The sequence below is a fragment of the Podarcis vaucheri genome (genome assembly GCF_965113315.1).
Source record: "Podarcis vaucheri genome assembly, chromosome: 13".
NCBI classification, from domain to species: domain Eukaryota; kingdom Metazoa; phylum Chordata; class Lepidosauria; order Squamata; family Lacertidae; genus Podarcis; species Podarcis vaucheri.
Genome location: NC_138751.1, coordinates 29,669,384 through 29,691,978, shown reverse-complemented (window position 1 = coordinate 29,691,978; position 22,595 = coordinate 29,669,384). Strand labels below are relative to the sequence as shown.

Genomic DNA, 22,595 nt, shown 5'->3' with positions numbered 1-22,595 from the left:
GGCAAGTGGGGGCTGGCTGAGGGCAGACGTAGGCTTGGGGAACAGCGCCTTCACTGTTCATACCACAGTCATTATTTCTAAATCTGCATCCACCCTGTTAACATAAATTAGTATATGTGAGTTTGATGCAAAGCGGTGTCCTAAGTGGCCATACAAAGAAGAGGGTTATCCCTTCCCTATGGGCTTGAAAGCAATTGTTTCGCTTGATCCTGGAACAGGAATCCAGTACAGGCACCAGAATACTGTTATAATACTGGTTGACACCAGAGCACAACAACATGACAGTAGTAATAATAATAAAAATAATAAAATTATTAATTACTTGTACCCCCACCCATCTGACTGAATTGCTCCTGTCACTCTGGCGGCTTCCAACAGAATATAAAAGAACACAAGATGCATCAGACATCAAAAGCTGGGCCATGTTCTCAGTGGGGGTTAGTTTAAATGATTATTTTATTTTTTAGCTTGAGCACATTCCTAATATTGCAAAGATGCTGGGGGACGGGGACGACTTGCTGCAGCAAAGTAATGTTTGGGAAATGACTTTCCCCATCCCCTGTGCTCCAAGTCCTGTAACCTTGTCTCCCATGATCGATGCCTATTAGTTTCTGCGGCCGCTGCCAAAACAACTTGCTTCAGATGGGCCCCCTTCCTCCGCCAGCTAGACTGGAAGATGAGCCCAAGATGGTTCCCAGAGGTGTACTTAGTTTCAAGGTAGCTTCAAGGAAACAAGATATGCCATCTGAGTCCAGGACCTGTCAAAATGGCAAGCTGCAGAAAGCGGCTATTTTTAAATGCTGCGGGGATCCGAGTGCTCATTTTGGTTTGGGATCTGTCTGCTGGATCCCACTCCCACAAGGCAATTTGGGGAGGGGGAGGTTAACCGTAGTTAGGCCCTAAAACTGAAGGTTTGTGGGTGAATTGGGTGTGATCGCCTGTTGACCAGAGTCCACAAGACTCTCAGTTGGGGAGCTTCCTAGAGACCAACTATTCAGGCCCCACGTCCAAATGTCAGCCTCCCCACCTGCTTTTCTGGTATTTTGGCTGGTTTTTCTTTTCACGCTTTCAAACGCATCTTTGCATCACTAAAGGGTGACTTGTGATTCGTTTGGTCATTTATGGTGGGCAATCCCAATAAAGGCATGCTTTAGGAACATCAGGAGCTGCCTTATCCCACTGGCCCATCTATCTCAGTGTTGTCTACACTGGCAGGCAGCAGCTGTGCGCGGGTGTGTGTGTGTGTTACAGGAAGGGGGTCTTTCCTAGCCCTACCGCCAGATGCTGCTCATTGAACCAGGGGAATTCTGCATGCAAATCAGACGCAAGCCAAGTCGTCTCAGGATCCCTTTTCAGTACGGAGTTTCCCAAGCGGTCCGCTTTGCTTGTTAACTTAGTAGGGTTTGTGTCTCCGCTTGGGATAGCAGTAGAAACGGGAAGATGGGGAAGAAATAGCGCATAACTAGCAGGGAGCGTCTCTGCTTGCCTCCCAACTTGAAACAACAAACATTCCAGGTTGCACAGAGCGCTGTGCGTGTATGTGTGTGTATGCACACTCCTCTTTCCAGGCGGGGTTTTCAATCCCCAAAGGAGAGCTATCATTCTCAGCGACGAAGGGGGGAAACCCACCCTCGCCGGCTCAAACGCACAGTGGCGCGCAGGGAAACGAGCAGGCAGGCGCACGCACTCGTACATTACAAAGCCAGGGAGGGCATCGAGCCCCTGATCGGTGACTTCCCTCCCTCCCACCCCCCTTAATTCATTTTTGCCTGCGATTTCTTTCCAGCTAGCCAGAGGCTGCTCTAGGTGCCCAAGGTGCACCCGCGCCCGCCCGCCCGCGCGCGCACCCAACCCACTCACACGCCCGTTCCTGGCTCGCACGCGTGGCGGCAAGAAGCTGGCAAACTTCACGCGTCCTGCCCCGGCGTGATGGGAGCTCTTGGGCGAGAGAGAGGTCGGGGTCGTCTCCTGCTTCGGATTCAGAGGCAAGCTCCGGAGCCTGCTGCGGATTAGCGGGATAAAAGAGAGCGAGCAAGAGGAGAAGGGAGAGGAGCCGAGCGGGGAAAGCCGCAATGCCTGTTGCTTGGAAGGGGATCGTGGCGGATTCGGTCGGCTCCCCCCGCGGCTCGCCTTTCCCGCTTCCCCCCTCGGGCTGCGGGGCTCCGGAGGGCAGCTACGGCCAGCGGCGGGAGGCGAGCGGTGGAAGGTGAGCCGGATCCCAGCCCTCCACCCCCCCCCCGGGTTAGAAGCGGGAGGAAGACGAGCGCGGGAAGCGGGGCGGGAGAGCTCAGCCATGGCTCCTCCGGCGAGAAGGGCGAAGCGGGAGCGAGATCTGGAGACCCGCGCGGAGGAGGAGGAGGAGCGGAGTTGCAGGGAGAGATGGTGTGCTGCAACTTTGCCTGCATCGTGGAAAGTTGTCTCTGGTTTCATTCCCCCCCTTCCCTTCCCATGCAAAATCTTTATATACAATATATTTTTTTTTAAGAGAGAAGGCAAACGTGCACCATATGCATGCTTACTCAGAAGTAAACCCCGTTGTGTGCAGCGGGGCTTACTCCCAGGCAAAAGTGTGTGCGGTTAAGATTGCAGCCTTGCAGAAGCCTGGTTACACCTCTTCCGCTTCAGCGTTCGTGCGGGAGAGAGGCACGGGGATTGCAAATTTAAAACGGGCTTGCAAATTCGGTTGCAAAGGTCTTTTCCAAACCGAAAGCCTGGGGGGTGATAATAAAAATAATAGCTGGGTTTTCAGAAGGGGCGGGGAAGGGGTGTGTGTGGTGGCTCTGCCACCCCCCGGCTCCCAGGTAAGGCGGTCGGTTGCATTGCCCAAGGTGCATGGTTAGACATGCATCCGACAGCTCACTTTATTTTGGCTCCCAGGCACGACGCAGAATCCTGTACTCGGCTGAAGCTTGGTTCTCCCATTCTGCCTGGGTGGGTTGTGCATATGTGTGTACGTGTATATGCGCGTGAGTGTGTAAGAGAGAGAGGGAGAAATGAAAGACCCTTTGCTTTAGGTATGAAGCCGCTGATTTGGTGCCCTCTCGTGGCTCTCCGTTTCATACCATTATATCGTGTATATCTGTATCTAAAACCATGGAAAATATATATTAAAAAAGCAAGAGGTTGCAATTCCTTAAGCACAAGTTTTAAAAGGTGAGGAAATAAGGACGTTGGTCCTGGGGGAGAAACTTAGCCTGCGTGTAAAAACCACTGGGATCATCTTGAATGTAAATCTATGCAGCAACTGGATCTAGACAATGCCATTTTTCATGGTGGATTTTTAGTACTTGAAACCTCTCTGCATCTTTTTCAAGAATAATTTTGGAAATGGCATTTTTCATGCTTCTGTAAGTTTCAGTTCCACTTAACAAACGAAGAACGAATTAGTTTCCTAGCTGGTTTCTTAGTACGTGTATCTTACTTCAGATCTTACAGTAGTAGATATTTCCTCTGGCTCTGCATCAAGATCCCCCCCCCCCTCTCTCACACACACTTTCTTTAAAAATCAAGGAAACAGCAGGAAATGAACAACCCCGAAATTATTGCTAAATTCCTCCTGGGAAAAAATGTGGTTTTTATCTGCCTCCAGAGCTTGATTGCAGCTTAGTATGATATATTTTGTACAATCACATGGTGCAACTCTGATTCAAATTTTGGCCACGCTCATCTGCCAAAAAAATAAAATAAAAAATTACCTCTTCGCTGTTAATGTGCTACTTTGCAAGGATGGGCCTTCACAGGTTGCATATAGCCATAGAAGATAGTATTATTCTAGGTTTGCTTTGAAAGCACACATGCAAACAGACCTCTTTCTCCCTTTTCTGGAAAATGAATAGGACTTTACGGCTGCTGATTATGCCTGTCTTTAAGAGAGTGTGTGGTGGCAGCAGCAGCCACAGCAGCAAACAGAAAAAAGGGGTGTGTGGCAAGACTGTTCCGTTCTGAAGAACCAAAATGTACAGTTAAGGTGTCGTCTGAAGTTAGGGTTTTCCTTTAATTTTAAAAAATGGCAGAGGCGTGCAATCTGCAGTGGTAAGATGCCTGTAAATACTGGTGTGCCCTGAGGGAATAAAGGCATTCCTTAGACGGGCTTTTGGGACTGCATACCTTCGCTGGGAAAATAACATGCATGTCACAATTCCTGCATGATGCTCTTAGAGGTGGCTCAAGTTATTTTGCTGCCTGAGGCAAAGGACAAGATGGCTTCCTCCCACTCCAAGTTCAGAAAATGGTTCGGCTGGTTGTTGAATCTTGCTTCAGCACTGGCCATGGGGTAGTCGGGGGTTCATGACTGGCCTGGTTGGCAGCACACACAGAACCCAAATGAAGCAGGGCTAGGCAGAATTAAAGTGCTTCTTCCCACAGCGCAGGAGAGTTCTGTTGCGTTCAAGTCTTGCTTGCGGGCTTTCCATAGGCATCTGTTTGGCCACTGTGAGAAGAGAGGGCTGAACTAGATGGGCCTTTGGTCTGATTCAGCAGGGCTCCCAAGAAGAAGAGGGCTCCAGCGTGCAGAGGAGGAACAGTGGGGAGGGGTGGGGCCTGATACTGCTGCCCACCAGCAGCTGCCGCCTGAGGCAGCTACCTCACTCTGCCTAATGGCAGGGCCAACCTTGCAGGTACAATGTGTTTATTTGTGTGTGTTTACACCATATACAAAGGACACTCCATGGTGACCTTAGGCATCCTATTATTTAAGGCTACATCTACACCGTATAGCAGAGGGTCTTCCACAAAGAATCCCGGGAACTGTAGTTGACCCCTCACAGAGCTACGATTCCCAACACCCTTGAAAGGCTACAGTTCCCAGGATTATGTGTGAGGCAGCCGTGTGCTTTAAACACACGGTGTAGATATAACCTAAGTTACCCGGTGCTCATTCAGTAGTCAAAGCTGCCATCCTACAACAGCTTTACCTGGGAGTAAGCCCCATTTAATTCAATGGGACTTAACTCCTAAGTACACATACATAAGGTCATGCTGTAATTAACTTCCAAGATGGAAGTTCTGAACTTTTCAGTACAGTTAATTATTTGTTCATTCTAAACATATATTTTTCCATTAATTTAAGGCGACAACTCTCAAGAGTGACAACTCGCAACAGTCTGGAGCAAAGACTGAGATCATGCAGAATAGTAAAACCCGAGTAAAGTGATTATTTTAGAACAACAGATGCACTGCTAGAAACCATCAAGATTGAAATAATCTTGGGAGTTGTGCTAGGAAGTCTGGCTGAATGCACAATTATTTACCTGTTGTCAAAAGGATATCAAATTTGGCACCAGGTAAGCCTGCCTGGCAGAGAGATTCCATGTGTGCAGTTGCCCCAGTGGAGAAGGCCTTCTAGTTCAGGGCCGGCCCTATCGCTAGGCAGAGGAAGGCAGCAGAACCTGGGGGGCAGGGAACAGTAGCAAGGCTTTGTGGGCTCAGGCCTATGCGTGCTACATGGCCATATCCCAGTTCCATTAGCTAGCCTACTGCCCTCAGGGGCAATGGATGACTCTGTTCTGCTAGCACTGAAGTACAATGTGACCTCTGACTCATCACAAGCCATTGGATGAGTAGGTTCCTTCAAGCCTTCGCTTGCTATTGTGAGAATGGGCTGATCCCATGCCACTCTACAGTCCCAATTTAAGCAGGACACCCCGGAGTTACAGAAGACCACCTTGGCTTCTGTACTGGATCCCAGAATGTCCAGGGTTTTTTTTTGGTTCGGCTCTCTGGTGCAAGTCGGCTGGCTCGCACTAAAGCACTGTACCGAAAAAATGAACAAACAATTGCTCAAGAGAGCTCAGGACGGGGGGGGGGGGAGCGTCCTGATTTTGATCAGTGGGATGTTGATCTGAAACCTTGCCTACAAGTCTTGCCTGCAGGTATAGGCAAGGCTGTATATCTGGAGACTGGTAGCATTTCCTAGACAGAAACCCACCTTAATGGCTGAGGCTGCATCCTTGTGACTTCATTCCTCGTTCTGTTCCAAAGCAGTGCAACTCAGTACTTTTGAATCTTTAATTGGCCGATCTGTTGCCAGCAGGGCTTTCCCAACCCTCTTCTCTCTCTTGGGGAAAGCAACTCGTCATTTGCAGAGCCTGGAAACACTCAGTGAATCCCTTTCACCATTTAATGGGATTGCCTTCCTGGCAAAAGACCCATTTGCTTGAAAGGGAGGGAAAGACCCAAACATCTTTGCTTGGCTCGTTTCATGGAAATCCGGACCAAATTACCTTCATAAAACACACAGGCTCAAGACCTTTTATAGCTCCTCAGAGCTGGAGGACCGTTTTCAGAAAACCCACCAGGCATAATTGGCTTTTTGAAATAGGCAGAAGCCCTATTGATCCTAGATTTGGAAAGACGATCCTTCCACTGATAGCAGAGTTTTGATCACAGCAAGAACGCCATGTTCTATTGGGAGAGAGAGAAATTGTTTCCTAAGTATAATAATTTTCTTCCTTTCCCTCTTTTTTTTTTTTTTAAAAAAGAGCAACCCCACATACTTTTAACCTCCATGAATGCAAAATACAGCACATAAATATCTGAGACAATGCCTGTCAAAGCCTTGGAAAGGTTACAACATCTAGGGGTTCTTTAATTTAGAGCAATGTTTCCCAAACTTGGGTCTCCAGCTGGTTTTTGGACTACAACTCCCATCACCCCTAGCTAGCAAGACCAGTGGTCAGGGGTGATGGGAATTGTAGTCCGAAAACAGCTGGAGACCCAAGTTTGGGAAACAATGCTTTTAGAGAAAAGGGAGATAAGAGGCGATATGATAAGAGTAAAATTATGTGGAGAAAATGGACAGAGACAAGTTTTTCTCCCTCATAGTGCTAGAACTTAGGGCCACCCAATGAAGCTGAATGCTGGAAGACAAAAGAAAATACTTCTTTTTCACACAGTGCAAACTATGGCATTCCCTCCCACAAAAGGTAGTAACAGCCACCAGTTTAGATGGCTTTAAAAGATCAGATAAATTCATGGAGGAGACGGCTGCCAATGGCTACTAGCCATCACAGAGCAAGTTCTCCAGAACTTTTCTTCAGGTTGCTTATTAAGCAAAACAGTGCATGGGGTGGGGTGGGGTGGATACATGGAGAGAAAGTAAAATGTAGGCATGGTGTTGGAAGCCCAAAATCTGTAGCTTGTAACAATCTTAAAGTGGAGTGCAGGAGGTGCTAGGCAGATTTGCAGTGCGATACCATTCCACCTTGAGGCCACCTTAGCCATGCTGTTGACACTGCAGTCCAAACCTGCAGGTGACTTCTCCTGGCCATCTCATGTAGCTGTAGAACATCAAGCCGCTCTGGAAGCCCACAGGCCAATGGCCGTAGCGTGGAACAAACATTCACCAACACCGTCTTCTGGGAGTGGCCACCCATGAAGAACCTGAATTACTATAATAAAGTACCTTTTAACCCTAATCCCGACCTAGAATAAGGTTACCAGATTTTTTTCAATGAATCCGGGGACACTTTTCAACTTCAATGGATTTTGTATGGGGACTGATTTGTAAATCTGGGGACTGTCCCCAGGAAACGGGGACATCTGGTAACCTTAGAGATACTATGGTCAATGGTACTGAGAGCTACAGAGAAATCCGAGAGGTCTAACTGCCTTGATACATTCTCCGGCATATGCCATCCACCAGGGTAGTCAAGGGACAGAACACAGACTGGAAAGGACCCAAGCCATCAGTATCATCCCAAACTCCTTGAAAGTTGAGAGGCTTCTTAGAGACCAGACCATAGTTGTCCATGGTCAAATGGCTTCTTGGTCAAATTTGACTTCTCTACGACTGGGCTCACTACTGCCCCCTTGAGGCAGACAGGAACAACTCCCTTGATGTGGAGCATTGTATACATTAAGGGAGGGCGCAAGCTTGTTGTCCAACTGCAACTTGGCTGCTGTACCCATTCTGAAGCACTTCCATTTGGGTCCCGGTAGTTATGTGAGATGAGTATGGAAGCAGCTCCACATCAGATATCCCTTGCGACGTTTCCACCCTGAGCATGGTGCCAAGCCATTGCATAATCATTGCAGGGTGAAAGCTGATGTTGACATGTGGGCACAAAAGGGCTTATCTGATGCCAGCATGTCTGAAGCCTTCTCCTAGTAGGTTTCCTTTCTCGGCTAGTCCCCTCCTCCCCGACGTCTTTCCCTTCCCAGTTGCAGTCTATTTTTAAATGACAACACTGGGTGGAGAACATTATTGCAGAACTTCACGTGGGTGACCTCAGCTTGCTGACACCACGTGGGCACACTGCTGGCGGCTGACACTGGCATGCTTTTGTAGTGACTTGGCTGGCACCAAAGGACATTGAGTTCAGGGTGCTGTTTGCCTGTGACCTACGGGGTCAGTGCCAGCCCACACATGAGGCAAGGTGAGGCAGCTGCCTCAGGCAGGAGGATCCACAGGGGCAGCAGATCTGGCCTCTGAGGAACACATTGCCTGCTGCTGCTGCCGCCACCGCCACGGTAACAGCAATAGCAATAGCTGTGGCACACTCCTTGGAAGCCAGACCTGCCACCTGGATGCCCATATTTTAACTGGAGAAATGGTGGAGGGTATGGAATAGGATGTCCCTATTTGCATCAGAGAAATGTTGAAGGGTACGCACCTCCTCAGTAGCTCTCCCGATGCTGCCTCTACAGCAGCCTCTTGACAAAAAGAGGTCTCCTGGTCTCCTCCCACCCTTGTTCCCAATATAGTCTGCCTCAGTGCCAGTCCTGCCTATGGCCTTCTATCTGAGAGGTGGCTAGAAATGATTTGCCCCCAATTTCTCATAGCCGAAAGGAGCAGGCAGCTCTTCCATTGAGCGGGCAATCTCAGGTCATCTGCTGGGATTAGAAGGGGTTCCTTGTAGATATTATTGTGGACATTCCCATTTCTCCTAGCAGTGGGAATGTCCAGCAGTGCTGACCAGGTTTGGTTCCCTTTAGGAGGCAGTCACTGTAGGCTTATTGGGGCTTTGTAATGCAGTCGTACCTTGGTAGTTGAATGGAATCCATTCCGGAAGTCCATTTGACTTCCAAAATGTTCAGAAACCAAGGCGCGGGTTCCGATTGGCTGCAGGAAGGTTCTGCAGGAAGCCAATTGGAACCCGCGCTGGACGTTCAGGTTCCAAAGAACGTCCGCAAACCAGAACACTCACTTCCAGGTTTATGGTGTTTGGGAGCCAAAAGGTTCGACTCGCAAGGCATTTGGGATTCAAGGTACGACTGTATTTCATTTTATATTCATGCCTGCAGATGTAGGTGGAGGCCATGCCAAACACGGTCAAAGTATGTGGCTCCCACAGCAGGTTTCCACAGAGATGCAGCCACTATCCCCAAATGCTGTTAGCTAACAGCAGGGGACAAAGGAACGCAGGTGGTTCTGTGGTCTAAACTACAGAGCCTGGGGCTTGCCGATCGGAAGGTCGGCAGTTCTAATCCCTGCGATGGGGTGAGCTCCTGTTGTTTGGTCCCAGCTCCTGCCAACCTAGCAGTTCAAAAGCACGTCAAGTGCAAGTAGATAAATAGGTACCACTTCGGCGGGAAGGTAAAACGGAGTTTCCGTGTGCTGCTCTGGTTTGCCAGAAGCGGCTTAGTCATGCTGTCTGTCCGCAGAAGCTGTCTGCGGACAAACACTGGCTCCCTCGGCCTATAGAGCGAGATGAGCGGGCAACCCCAGAGTTGTCCGCGACTGGACCTAACGGTCAGGGGTACCTTTACCTTTTAACAGCAGGGGAAGATCTTGATAAGGCCTTGTGCAAGGTCAAAATTTGATATGGCCAGGTTTTGGGAAGGAGGCACCCTGTGCGGAGGAACTGGTTGCAGTGCCCCAAATCTGCCTCTGCTCACAGAGCCCAAACTCAGCTCTATATTTCTTTCCCCTCTTTAGTCTCACTCAGACGGCAGTCTTTCTTTACACTCCTGGATTACATTTTAATCCTATTTGGGAAGGGGAAGTCTGACCCATTCTCTAATTGGTTTTTCATATACAGAACCATCCAGAGTGGCACTATATCAGGAAGCAGTTAAAATTAAAATTCAGCTTCCCTTAATAGAATAGAAGGAGACGTCTGTCTGTCTGGAGCCTGGCCAGCAGATCTGACTAGCTTTAGGCAGTCCTCCTGGCCCTGCCGAGACCCCCAGTCTCACAGCAATGTTGTCGTGCTCGCCTTAGCTGGCTGGTGAGAAGTTTTGGGGACAAAGCAATCACCTGGGTTCACCAGTTACCTCCAGCAAAAGGTTACAGGGAGTTTATGGTATTTGTAGTATTTGCTTTTCCTTACAAATAGACAGGTCAGACATGGGTAGAGGTATAGCTTTAATTCTCCAAAGTCCACTGCGCTCACCTCAGGGCCACCAGGGGAACAGCCTGTAACCCAACATGCTTTCTGAGGCAACTCAACTTTCTTTTTTTTTTTTGCAAGTAAATTTTTATTCAGAATTTGTAAAAGAAAAAAAAAAGGACAAACAAATACAAAAATAGACATTTTAACATAAATTATTCATCCTATTTTCATGCTATACAAAAAGTAAGCATACAATCATACAAAAAAAATAATATAAGCATTAGGCTCTACTTAGCCTTTGACTTCCCTCCACCCTTTTGGTAAGTATCAAATAAATCCCGGATTGCGTAATTAGTTTATTAAAGTTTATACTTATTAGCTGATAAAGTTTTTCTAATACCACCAGTTCCTCCTATATATCCGTTCCAATATATTTCCAAAATTTACTCCAATTTTTTTGAAATTTCTGGTCGTCTTGGTCTCGTATTCTGCCTGTTAATCTATCTAGCTCGGCATAGTTAATCATTTTGACCTGCCAGTCACTTACGTTAGGTATATTTTCTGTTTTCCAGTTTTGTGCCAGCATAATTCTTGCGGCTGTGGTGGCATAGAGAAAAATTTTTTTATCTTCATTTTTTATTTCCTTACCCATAATTCCCAGCAAAAAGGCCTCAGGTCTTTTGGGAAAAGTATATTTAAAAACTTTTTTAAGTTCATTATAAATTGCTTCCCAAAAAACCTTCACCTTGTTGCATTGCCACCACATATGGTAGAGGTCTCCCTCCACTTCACCACATTTCCAGCATGTCTTATTTTCTGATCTATAGATTTTAGCTAATTTTGCCGGCGTGAGATACCATCTATAGAGCATTTTCCAGACATTTTCTCTCAAACTCGTACAGGCCGTAAATTTAATATCTCTATTCCACAATTTCAACCACTTTTCAAACTCGATGTTATAGCCGAAGTCAATTGCCCATTTAATCATTGCCTCTTTGACTTCCTCGTCTTTTGTATGCCATTCCAGTAATATGTTGTATAATTTAGACAATGTTTTGTTTTTACCTTCTATTATTTCTATATTGAATTTTGATTTCTTGTCCTCAAAGCCCATTTTTCTTTTATCTTGCTTTAACATATCATTCACCTGATGATACTGTAACCAACCGGTGAATTGATCCTTTATTTCCTCATAAGGTTTAAGTTTAAGCCCTTGTTCTGATTTTCTTACCAAATCTTCGTAAGTGGCTGTCTTCTCTTCCATGTTGGTTTTTTTTTTTGTTAAGACCTCTACCGGTGAGATCCACCATGGTGTTTTTCTTTCAAGAAGGTTCTTATTTCTTTCCCAGACCTGATATATTGGTCCCCTGAAAATATGATTTAAGAAAGCCCTGTGGACTTTCACCTTCTCATACCAGAGATATGCGTGCCACCCGTACCAATTATTGAAACCTTCTAAATCCAACAGGTCTCTGTTCTCCAGTTTTATCCAATCTTTTAGCCAAAGTAGGCACGCTGCTTCATAATATAAACTCAAATCTGGGAGAGCAAAACCTCCTCTTTCCTTTTTATCAGTTAATATTTTCACTTTAATCCTTGGTCTTTTCCCCTGCCAGATGAATTTCATCAGGGTTCTCTGCCATTCTTTACATTGTTTTAAACCTTTAATAACTGGAAGAGTTTGAAATAGGAACAACATTCTCGGCAAAACATTCATTTTAACCACTGCTATCCTTCCTAAAAAGGAAAATTTCATCCTCTCCCATATTTCCAGATCTTTCTTTATTTTTTTCCATGTAACTTCATAATTATCTTTATATAGGTTTATGTTTTTTGCCGTGATCCACACTCCCAAATATTTCACTTTTTTCACCACCATGATTTCCACTTTTTGTTCTAGATCTTTCGTTTCTTCCTTAGTTAGATTTTTAACCAGCATTTTAGTTTTATTCTTATTTACCTTAAAACCTGCCACCTCTCCAAATTCCTCAATTTTTTGTAATGCTTCTTTTACACTATCTTGTGGATCTTCCAAAGTCAGAACAATATCGTCGGCGAAGGCTTTAATTTTAAATTCCTTCTTTCCTACTCTAATTCCTTTCACTTCTGTTGCCTCCCTCAGTCTCTTATTAAGTACTTCCAAAATTATAATAAATAATAAGGGGGACAGGGGGCAACCTTGTCTGGTCCCTTTATAAATGTTAAAATATTCTGTTGTATTATTATTTATCACCGGCTTTGCTTTCTGTTCTTTGTATATTGCTTCTATGCCTCTTCTAAATTTTTCACCAATTCCCATCCTCTCCAAAACCTTCTTTAGGAAGTTCCAGGAAACATTGTCAAATGCCTTTTCGGCGTCTATGAAAACCAGTGCAGCTTTTCTGTCTATTTTCATGTCCAAATATTCAATAATGTCAATCAAATTCCTTACATTATCCCGTAATTGTCTCCCTGGGAGAAATCCTGTTTGGTCACCATGGATTTTATTAATCAAGACCTTCTTTAATCTTTCCGCCATTATATCTGCAAATAGCTTATAATCATTATTTAATAATGAGATTGGCCTATAGTTCTTTACTTCCATAGTGTCCACCTCTTTTTTAGGAATCAAGGTAACATAGGCTTCCTTCCAGGTATCAGGTATCTTTCCTTCTCTCAATATATTGTTCATAACCTCTCCCAGCACTGGTGATATTTGGTTAATTAATATTTTATAATATTTGGCTGGAAGACCGTCCGGTCCCGGCGCCTTCTCAGCTTTCATCTTTTTGATAGCCTTTTTTATCTCTTCCTGTGTTATTATCTCATCTAGTGCTGCTCTTTCATCTTCTACAATTTGTTCCAGATGGTGTTTTTGCAAAAATTGATCTATTTCTTGTTCTGTTTCCTCTCCTCTTTTATATAAATCCTTATAATATCTTTGGAATATTCTTTTTATTTCTTTTGGTTCTTCCATAATCATATCTCCTTCTTTTATTTTGCTGATCATACTCAGCTTCTTCCTTTCTCTCAGCTGCCACGCTAGATATTTCCCTATCTTATTTGCGGACTCAAAGTTCTTTTGATTCATCCTCTTAATTTTCCACTCTATCTCTTGGTTAATTATTGTGGCAAATTTAGCTTGTAATATTCTTAAGTTCTGTTTTAAACTCTCTTCACTAGGGTTAGCAGTTAATTTTCTTTCATTTTCCATAATCTGTGTTAAAATCTGCTCTTTCTTTTTTTCCTTTTCTTTTCTTAGTTGGCTATTTTTCTGAATCAAGAAACCCCTCATGACCGCTTTTCCTGCGTCCCACACCGTCTCTATGGAAGTTTCTCCATTTAAGTTCCACCTAAAGTATTCTTCAATTGTTTCTATAGCCTTATTTACTATCTTTTGATCATTAAATAAATATTCATTCATTCTCCATCTGGCTGTTTTAACCTCTCTACCTTTTAACTCCATGGAAACCGCACTATGATCAGATAGAGTTCGAGGCCAAATTTCGGACTTAATTAAGTTCTGTACCAATTCCCTCGAGACCCAAATACTGTCTATCCTCCCCCAGCTCTGATTCGGATTTGAAAAAAAGGTGAATTGTTTTACAGTAGGATTTTTAAATCTCCAAGCATCCGTCAATCCCAAATTATTTACCATGTCAAAGAAAGATCGTGGTAATTTACCTTCTTTCCCATCTTGTCTTTTTGTTAATCTATCCATGTTCGGCATCACCACCCCATTAAGATCTCCCATCAATATCATTTTCTGATCCATCCATTCCGTTAATATATTATCTAATTCCAAAAAGAAAGCTGATTTTTTCTCATTCGGGGCATATATTCCAACCACAACTATTTTTTCTCCATGAAGGACCATCTGCACCACCACTACTCTCCCATGTTCATCTTTGTACAGTAATTGCGGGTCATATTTTTCCTTTATATAAATTACTACCCCTCTTTTCTTAACCTTGTCGGAGGTCACAAATTCCAATCCCAATCTCTTATTACTTAATACCCTCTTGTGTTTTCTTATTACATGCGTTTCTTGAAGACAAATTAGATCCCAATTCTTTTTCAGCAATACATGCGCAATCTGATTCCTCTTATTTTTATTGTTCAAACCATTCACATTCCAGCTTATTATTTTTAAAGCCATCTATTAAACTATTCTAGCTAATTTAACTAGATTAAATAGAAACTACTGTTCCTTGCTTTCCTCCTCTTGTTCTTCCTCAACTCAACTTTCAATGTACGTTGTGTGTACGTAGCCCCTGTCTGTCTACCATTCTCTGAAAAACAGAATGCGGCAGCTAGACTGGTGACTGGCAACGGCCGCCAAGACCACATAACACCGGTCCTCAAAGATCTACATTGGCTTCCTGTACATTTCCGAGCACAATTCAAAGTGTTGGTGCTGATCTTTAAAGCCCTAAACGGCCTCGGTTCTGTATACCTGAAGGAGCATCTCCATCTCCATCGTTCTGCACAGACAGTGAGGTCCAGCTCCGAGGGCCTTCTGGTAGTTCCCTCACTGCGAGAAGTGAGGCTACTAGGGAACCAGGCAGAGGGCCTTCTTGGTAGTGGTGCCCGCCCTGTGGAACGCCCTCCCATCAGACGTCGATGAAATAAACAACTATTGGACTTTTAGAAGATGTCTGAAGGCAGGCCAGTTTAGGGAAGTTTTTAATGTTTGATGTTTTATTGTGTTTTTAATATTCTGTTGGGAGCCGCCCAGAGTGGCTGGGGAAACCCAGCCAGATGGGTGGGGTATAAATAAATTGTTGTTGTTGTTGTTGTTGTTATCATTATTATTATTATTTCTGACACAGACACCTTGATGATCTCTTGCCCAGCTGAGGGAGTGGGAAGATATCCTCTCTTCTCCAAAACAGCTTTCTCCTTCCAGGACTGCTTCTGGTCATTTTCTAGTTATCGTGGGCAGCTCTGTACTGGATTTTTTTTTTTTTAATAACACAATTGCTGCTCATGGGGCACATTGTATAAAGTACCACCCTTTAAGCCCATTATTTACAACACAACCTCATGGTCCACGCCACTGTTGTGCTTATGCTCCTTATAAGTTCAGGTGTGACCCAGTTTAAATGTAACACCTAGACACATGAGACTTCAGACAAGTTTTGTTTTTTTAAAACCCCAGCATGAACAGTGCCACATTGAAATTGGACCTGAGAACTTGGCACACCCCCAACATTTTTTTTTAAAGAAACGCGAGGATCTTAATCACAAAAGGAAGTTCAAGTAGCAATGAATTGTGCCTATGTGTGCTTTTTTTAAAAAAAAGGAAAAGATGTTTATTGAACACAAGTGTATTTGAATGCAAGTCTCTTGCAAGATCAGGGAGGCTAAATTCCACACCAGAGTGTCAGATTCCACCACTTAGCAGATGACAAGCAGTGCCCTCTCTGTTGATGATCCAGAAACAGTGGCTCAGATGACTAGGTGAGGAAATGAGAAAGTGACACAAGCCTACAATTGATGCGCCGGAGCAGGGAGTGCTCTAAAGATCTCTGGCCTCAATATGGCGGACTTCCTATTCAGTTCTGGCCTTTAAAGCCCTAAATGGTGTGGGACCCTGCGGGAACACCTCCCCTCCCAGCCTGCCCGTGCCTTGAGATCTTCAGCAGAAGCTGTCCTCTAATTTCACCTTTGAAGGTGGCCATGTGTCCTACCTCTCAGAAGACAATACTCTGTTTGAAGGGGCGGTCAGAGGAGAGTCCTCTATTTACCCTTCTGAGGTAAAATGATGCACGTTGGGGGCAAAAAAGTACTTCACACCATGTGTAGTTAAGCTGTGGAATTTGCTCCCACCGAAGGCAGTGGTGGTCAAGTGTGATGGAGGACAAGGCTCTCCAATGGCTGCTAGACACAATAGCCATGCTCTTCCTCCTTGGCTGGAGGCAGTGTGTTGCTGGAAACCACAGGACAGGAGAGTGTTCTTGCACTCAGGTTCCTGTTGGTGGGCTTCCCACAGGCATTTGGTTGGTCACCGAGAGAACAAGATGCAGCACTAGGCGGATCATTGTTCTGGCCCAGCAGTCTCTTGCCATGTCCTATGAGAACTGCAGTTCAGTGAAGGTGCTCTGGTAGCTTCAGATCTTTAGCCTTGCTTCCAGAATTGTAGCTCTCAGGTTTCCTTCAGGACTGGTATTGACTATGATATCTTGTCTTCAGTGGAGATACACCCGTGTGTGTGTGTGTGTGTAAACACTTTATTGAAAAATAAGAATATTGAATATTTCAAAAATATTGAAAAATTGTATTTTTCTGTGTATAAGACGGGTTTTTTTAAATCAAAAAATAAGGTTTAAAATTGGGGCTCGTCTGATACACGGGTAGTGCTGAGGGGTGTTTTCTTAATTTGGAGTCCCCCAAAAGAGGACTTATATATGGGGGCGTCTTATACACAGAAAAATACGGTATATAATTATAAGATCACTGGGTAAAATAAGACTTGAGAAGAAGAAAAATAAAATAACACCCATGTAAAAAACCAAAACAAAAAACCTTATAAACATTGCATGATTATTATTGCAGTTCACCCAATCTTAACCTTTATACAGTGTTGATAAAAACGAATTCCAAATACCGTTAGACTACAGCTCCCATCATTTCCGACCATGGGCCATGCTGGCTGGGGCTGATGGGAGTTGGAGTCCAGCAGGGGTTTGGACTAGATGACCCCTGGGGTCTCTTCCAACTCTACAATTCTGTGAATATCTGGAGGGCCACAGCTTGCTCATTTGGGGCAAACTCTGCTGTTTTGGGCACCCATGTCAAAAAACCCAGGACTACATGTAGTTGTACCTTGGATCCCAAACGCCTTGGTACTCGGACGTTTTGGCTCCTGAATGCCGCAAACCCAGAAGTAAGTGTTCCGGTTTGCGAATGTTCTTTGGAACCCTAACGTCCAACGAGGCTTCCGTGGCTTCTGATTGGCTGCAGTATCTTCCTGCAGCCAATCAGAAGCTGTGTTTGGGTTTCCAAATGTTTTGGAAGTCGAACGGACTTCCAGAACGGATTCCGTTCGACTTCCAAGGTACGACTGTACTTTGTGTTGGTGGTGGTGGTGTTTCATTGTGATGACGAAACGTTGCCTCAGCTCCAGTGTTGCCCTTGCTCTGTCTTTTCAGTTAGTGATCCCCGAGCCGCAGCCTCGGAGGCTCCCCCAGAGGCAAAGGACGCCCACCAAGCGACTGATGACCGAGCGGCTTCACCGTGGCTCCCCAGATGCCCCGCCATGCCTTTTTTGGACTGGCTCCTCTACCACTCGGTTGCCATGTGGCTGCTCCTCCAGAGTTTTGTCCTGATAGCCTTTTGCTTCCACTCTGCCACCACCTTCCCCAAGGGCTGCTACCCTTCCACCGAGGACGGCTTCAAAACCTTCCGCTGCAGCAAGGCCCAGCTCACCGTTATCCCGAGGGATATCCCCAACGACACCAACAAATTGTACCTGGATTACAACCACATTTCTTTCCTGCCTAACGACGCCTTTCAGAACCTGCCCCTTCTGGTGGAACTCGACTTGTCGCACAACGCCATCAGCCGCGTGGAGGTCGGGGCCTTCCGGGGATTGTCAGAAAGCCTGCACGCTCTGGACCTGTCCTCAAACAAGCTGGTGTCTGTCAACAAGGATGTCTTCAGTGCGCTGAAAGCCAAAGCCAACCTCTCCAGCAACCCTTGGCTTTGCGACTGCACCCTCCAGCAGCTTGTCGAGAGGGTGGAGCTGGTGGCCGGCACCTCCGACGGGATCATCTGCGATGCCTCAGCCCGGAAGGAGCACATCGGCAAGCCCTTTCTGCAACTGGTGGGGGACATAGACTTTTGCAACATCTACAAGAAGACCACAGACATCGCCATGCTGGTCACCATGTTCGGCTGGTTCGCCATGGTGATCTCGTACTTGATCTACTACGTCCGGCAGAACCAAGAAGACGCCCGCCGGCACCTAGAATATCTTAAGTCCTTGCCCAGCAAGCAGAAGAAGTCGGAAGAGTCGTCTACGATTAGCACTGTGGTGTGACCAAAAACGAAACCCTCCCTCTGCCCCGCATCCTCAAGAAAATCGTAAGCAGATAAAAGAGATTCTACATCTCCTTCATGTGGATCATGTCCACTAGATGCTGGAATGCACAATGGCTGAAGAGACTGTTACTAAGCAAACAAAACGACTTGGGGAGGCAGGGCCTTGCTTATACAGAAGGCCTCCCTTAGAGTTTCTTTTCGAGCAATGAGCAACAAAAATCATGTCAAGGTTGAATTACTCGGCACACTTCAAGGCAGGGGTTAGTGCCAGGTTGAATCAACTACTTCTCAGCCCTGCCGTAGAGACTCCATCATATACACACTTTGCAAAAAAAACCACCCACCTCTTTCTCTCATGATATTGAGTACCAAAAACCTGGAGAACTGCATCCTGGGATATATTCCCATCATGCAATGCTCCAGAAGGATTGGGAGTGAGACTTAGGCGAAGCTCAGTGCTGTAGGTGTGCTGTTAAGATCCTGCGCACGTTTGCCCAGAAGTAAGTGCCACTGGGCTCAGTGCTGTTTACTCCTCAGTAAGTGTGCGCCCGACTTTAGAGGGTATTTCAAGGCCTGAAGTATGAAAGCCCCCCCCCCAAAGCTCTGAACAATATACAGTAATTACCAAGTGCTGGGAGGCGTTTTGAGCCTGTTATTAATGTGCAAGATTAGAGAGGAAGAAACAAATTGCAGCATCCCCTTAATGCTGAATGTTCTCTTTGAATGCACATTAATAGCACCACCAGTTCCTCTGTCAGATGCTTCTTACTGGGATTCCCCCCACCCCCTTTAATCATTTTCTTCTTTGCAGGAATCCATTAAAACATTCAGCATGGAGTGGGGGCGGGGGGAAGAATCAATGTTTTGAACTTTTAAGCCATTCTCTCACAGTTCTTGCTGCTGTTAAGATTATTTCTCTGGCCTGCCGGGAGATGGAAAAATCTTAACTAGCTCGAGTCATGCAATTCGGGGGTGGGGGCAGGAATCGTACCCACACCGACTCTCAAGGAACACAAAGAAAACATGCACAATTAACGCCCTCGATCCAGGAGATGGCAGGACCAGCAGAAGGCTGTGACGGCAAAGACACTGTTTAGCTCTCCAAGCTAAGCTGATTTTTTTGCAGGGGCCTCTGAGGAGTAGCATATGGCTCACCTGCACGGATCGGCACCTTGCCGAGTGATGCCTGTCGTCCACCTGTCCACCCCCCTCCTGTCGACTCCGCAGCAGCCTTTTCCGCACCTGCCATGTGATAGATTCACATCCAGGGAAACCTATTTCTACTGTGGTTCGCATCCCCTGGATTGAGGGGTAGTTGTGTTTACCCGTTTTCTCTTATAACTAGTGGCTGCATCATCACTATAGTCATCTAGGGACTCCAAAAAATTCCCATGATTCACAAGAGGTTCTGCCATTTTGATAAAATAATTTTAAAAAACGCACACCAAACAGAATAATTCCTAACTGGGAATCATCAACAAGTAGCTAAGAATATTTATTTTGGCACCTATAGGCAAAATGCCACATTACCAAGAAATGTATACTGTCTTATCAGCAGCCCCCCACCCAAAAAAACAGGGAACATTGCAATTTTCGTTTTGCTAAGTTTTATGTACTTAAGAATAATAATCTTAAAAACCCGAACGCATATCGTCGCTGGTTTTCCAAACGGATCAACTTTTTTATATGTGCTGTAGCAATAGCTGGATATCCATTTTGCTGGAATGCTTCACGTTGAGCCATGGCAGTTATCAGAATGAAAATGCATATGGACTTATGGATCAATAGCATAAATACTTGGATCAGTAGTAAGGCACGAGATAATAGAAGACACATCTATAGACTAGAATCACGGGGTCATGTTCTTTGAGACTTTTTTTTTCCTTTCAAAAAACGAAAATAGTTTTAGGCTCAAATTTGACAAGAATTGACCTGGGCTCCAAAGGTTTATTGTACTGTTACCTTTCCATTTCTCAGAACCAGAACTATGAACCCGGGAAAACAAAAGGGGGCAGGGCGGGGAACAGTTCACATGTCGCCCTTTTGTTATTTCTTCACTCACAGAAGTTGCCTGCTTGTTGTGAACAACAGTGATAAAAACGGAGCACATGCTTTTTCCCCAACTCCACTCGTGGAACTCAATAGTTTTATTTATTTTGTCCAAGATCCTTATAACCTGCCCTTCCTCCAGTCTGGAAGCTCAGGGCAACTAACAGCCAATGAATTAAACCATCATACAAAATTATGCCCGGGATTCTATAGCAAGTGTCATTGAAATGTGGCTTTGTTCATCATTTTGCTGGTACGCTAAACCTGCCAGCTCCTTAACTCCTTGTTTTCATCAAGACCTCAGATCTCAGCTGTGACATCCTCCATGGTCTGTGGAGGTCTGAAATAATACCTTTACAAGGAGCAGAGATCTGCCAGTTCCCATATGGGGAGGACCGCTCCTGTGAGTGAAGAGAGCATCAAAAGGGGATTGCCTGCACTGGCCCCCGTCGATTGCGCAGGGCCAGTGGAAAGCATCATTTGATCTGATGTCTCCTGCTAGCCAATACTGCATCACCTTTTATACAACACCAATGTGCCACATCAAAGGGTTGTTTTGTCTGGACTTTTCCAAACGCTGGAAGAAGTAAATTAAGGAGGACCTTAGGGAGGTATGCTGGGCTTGGGAGAGTTATTTCTACTCGCTCCAAACCTCGAGGGTGTTGAAAGAGCTGTGGGCAAGGGGGCATATCTGCGGCGCACCACTCCAGACTGCAGATGTGACCTGGATATCCACCTGTATTCCTCATGTGCCTACCTGGTTCCTGCTTGGGGGGGAATGACGCCCTGCCAGGTTTCTAGACCATACGATAACTCTGCTCTGGCCCAAGCGCGGGCAAGAGATAGAGATCACATCCACCTGCCATTCTCTCAAGTGCCCTTTATTGAGAGACATCCTCCTCCAGAGCTTTTCAGCCTGGTGTTCCAGGGCAGGCCTTTCTGTGTGTGGGGGGGACATTATTATTTTTTTGCAAGTCCCACCTACTTTGTAGCAAAATGCTCCCCTTGTTCTTCAAGAGGTCCCTCCTTCCGTTTCCTTTACCAATAAAAGCCGAAACGCCTTCTTTTATCAAGAGAGAGAACGCACTGCAATAGCCTACCATCAGACTTAAAAGGGGCAGCTGGTCACCGAATGTTTCTCGGCGGAGGACCCAGAAGCCAACTGACCTTCCACTGTGACCGTGCATTGAGGGAGCCCAAGAGGTGAGGAGGAAGACTCTAATGCGCGCTCTCTCTCTTTCTCTGTTGATCAGCAGCCTTATACCTTGACCTCTTCAAACTCAGTACCTCTTCTCTACATTCCCAGTATGCAGTAGAACCCCCCTCCATCGCAGCGTTGGCAGCCGGCCGGAGCTGCCGTTGGGAAAACCAAAGCAGCCGTGGAAAAAGCTTATACACATGCGCACAAAGAAGAGGGGGAGAAAAGGAAGGAAGAAATACTTTGGTAATAAGTAAAACCTTTCCTGGTTGTTTTGTTGTTTTGTTTTTTGTTTCGCCCACCCCCAAATGTTATTTATTTCAGTTTTCCCCCATGAAAAAAGGCAAATAAACAAAAATTCAACAGGCTACATTGGAAGATGCTTGGCTGCTTTATGTGTGCGCGTGTGTGTCTTCGAAAATGTGCTTTTCCATGCAGGGGTTGCACAGGGGATCTGTGCAGGGGTGGTTCAAGGCATTTGGGCAGATCATGGGTTTCGCTTGCAGGAGACCACGGGTTCAATCCAGGTAGGGCTGGCAAAGCTCAAGTGAGATCCAGGTCAGCACTAGGTCAGCACTAAAGTAAAAAGTCACTGATGCTGGTGATGTTAACTATATTCAAGTAAACCAAAATACAGCTCAGGCCTAGTGGTCTCAGCAACCCTTCCCAGCAGGTATTGCCCCAATGACACGGTTGCAAAGACTGAAGGTCCTCTCCACCCCTCTCTAAGGCTACTACTCTCCCGGGTTTCCCCCATACAGTCTCAAACTGCACAACTAATCTCTGTTCTGCCCTTTTCATTTCTCTGCACGTTCTCAGACTAGTGGGGAAGGGCGGAGGTTGCAGCAGCAGCAGGAGACTTCCTGGGTTCTTTATCCACCTCTTGACCCCACTCTTCTCTCCAGCCTCCACTTCAGTCTCAAAGTCTGAACTGCTTTCTGCCACAAACTGTTCCTGCTCACTAAACCCTGTTGCCCTTCTAGCTTCCAAAACCACCTCCCCCCAGTCTTTTCCCTTTGACCACTCATCGTCATCCCACCACCAATCCC

The 22,595-nt window shown here is 45.7% G+C and overlaps 1 protein-coding gene across 2 annotated transcripts; it reads left to right on the top strand.

Annotated features, from left to right (window-relative positions):
- Positions 1-888: 888 nt before the first annotated feature.
- On the top strand, positions 889-21,916 carry LRRC3C (leucine rich repeat containing 3C). 2 transcript variants are annotated; one of them, XM_082194631.1, is made up of 2 exons: positions 889-2,206; positions 17,408-21,916. In XM_082194631.1, the coding sequence occupies exon 2, from the start codon at positions 17,515-17,517 to the stop codon at positions 18,295-18,297; it is 783 nt and encodes a 260-aa protein (XP_082050757.1). In that variant the 5' UTR covers positions 889-2,206; positions 17,408-17,514; the 3' UTR covers positions 18,298-21,916. The 2 variants fall into 2 exon arrangements, with proteins under 2 accessions (XP_082050757.1, XP_082050758.1); XM_082194632.1 differs by lacking the exon at positions 889-2,206 and adding an exon at positions 9,136-9,207.
- The last annotated feature ends 679 nt before the right edge of the window (positions 21,917-22,595 follow it).

Coding starts and splice junctions, on each gene's coding strand:
- LRRC3C (XM_082194631.1), top strand. CDS start 17,515: ATGCCTTTTTTGGACTGGCTCCTCTACCACTCGGTTGCCATGTGGCTG.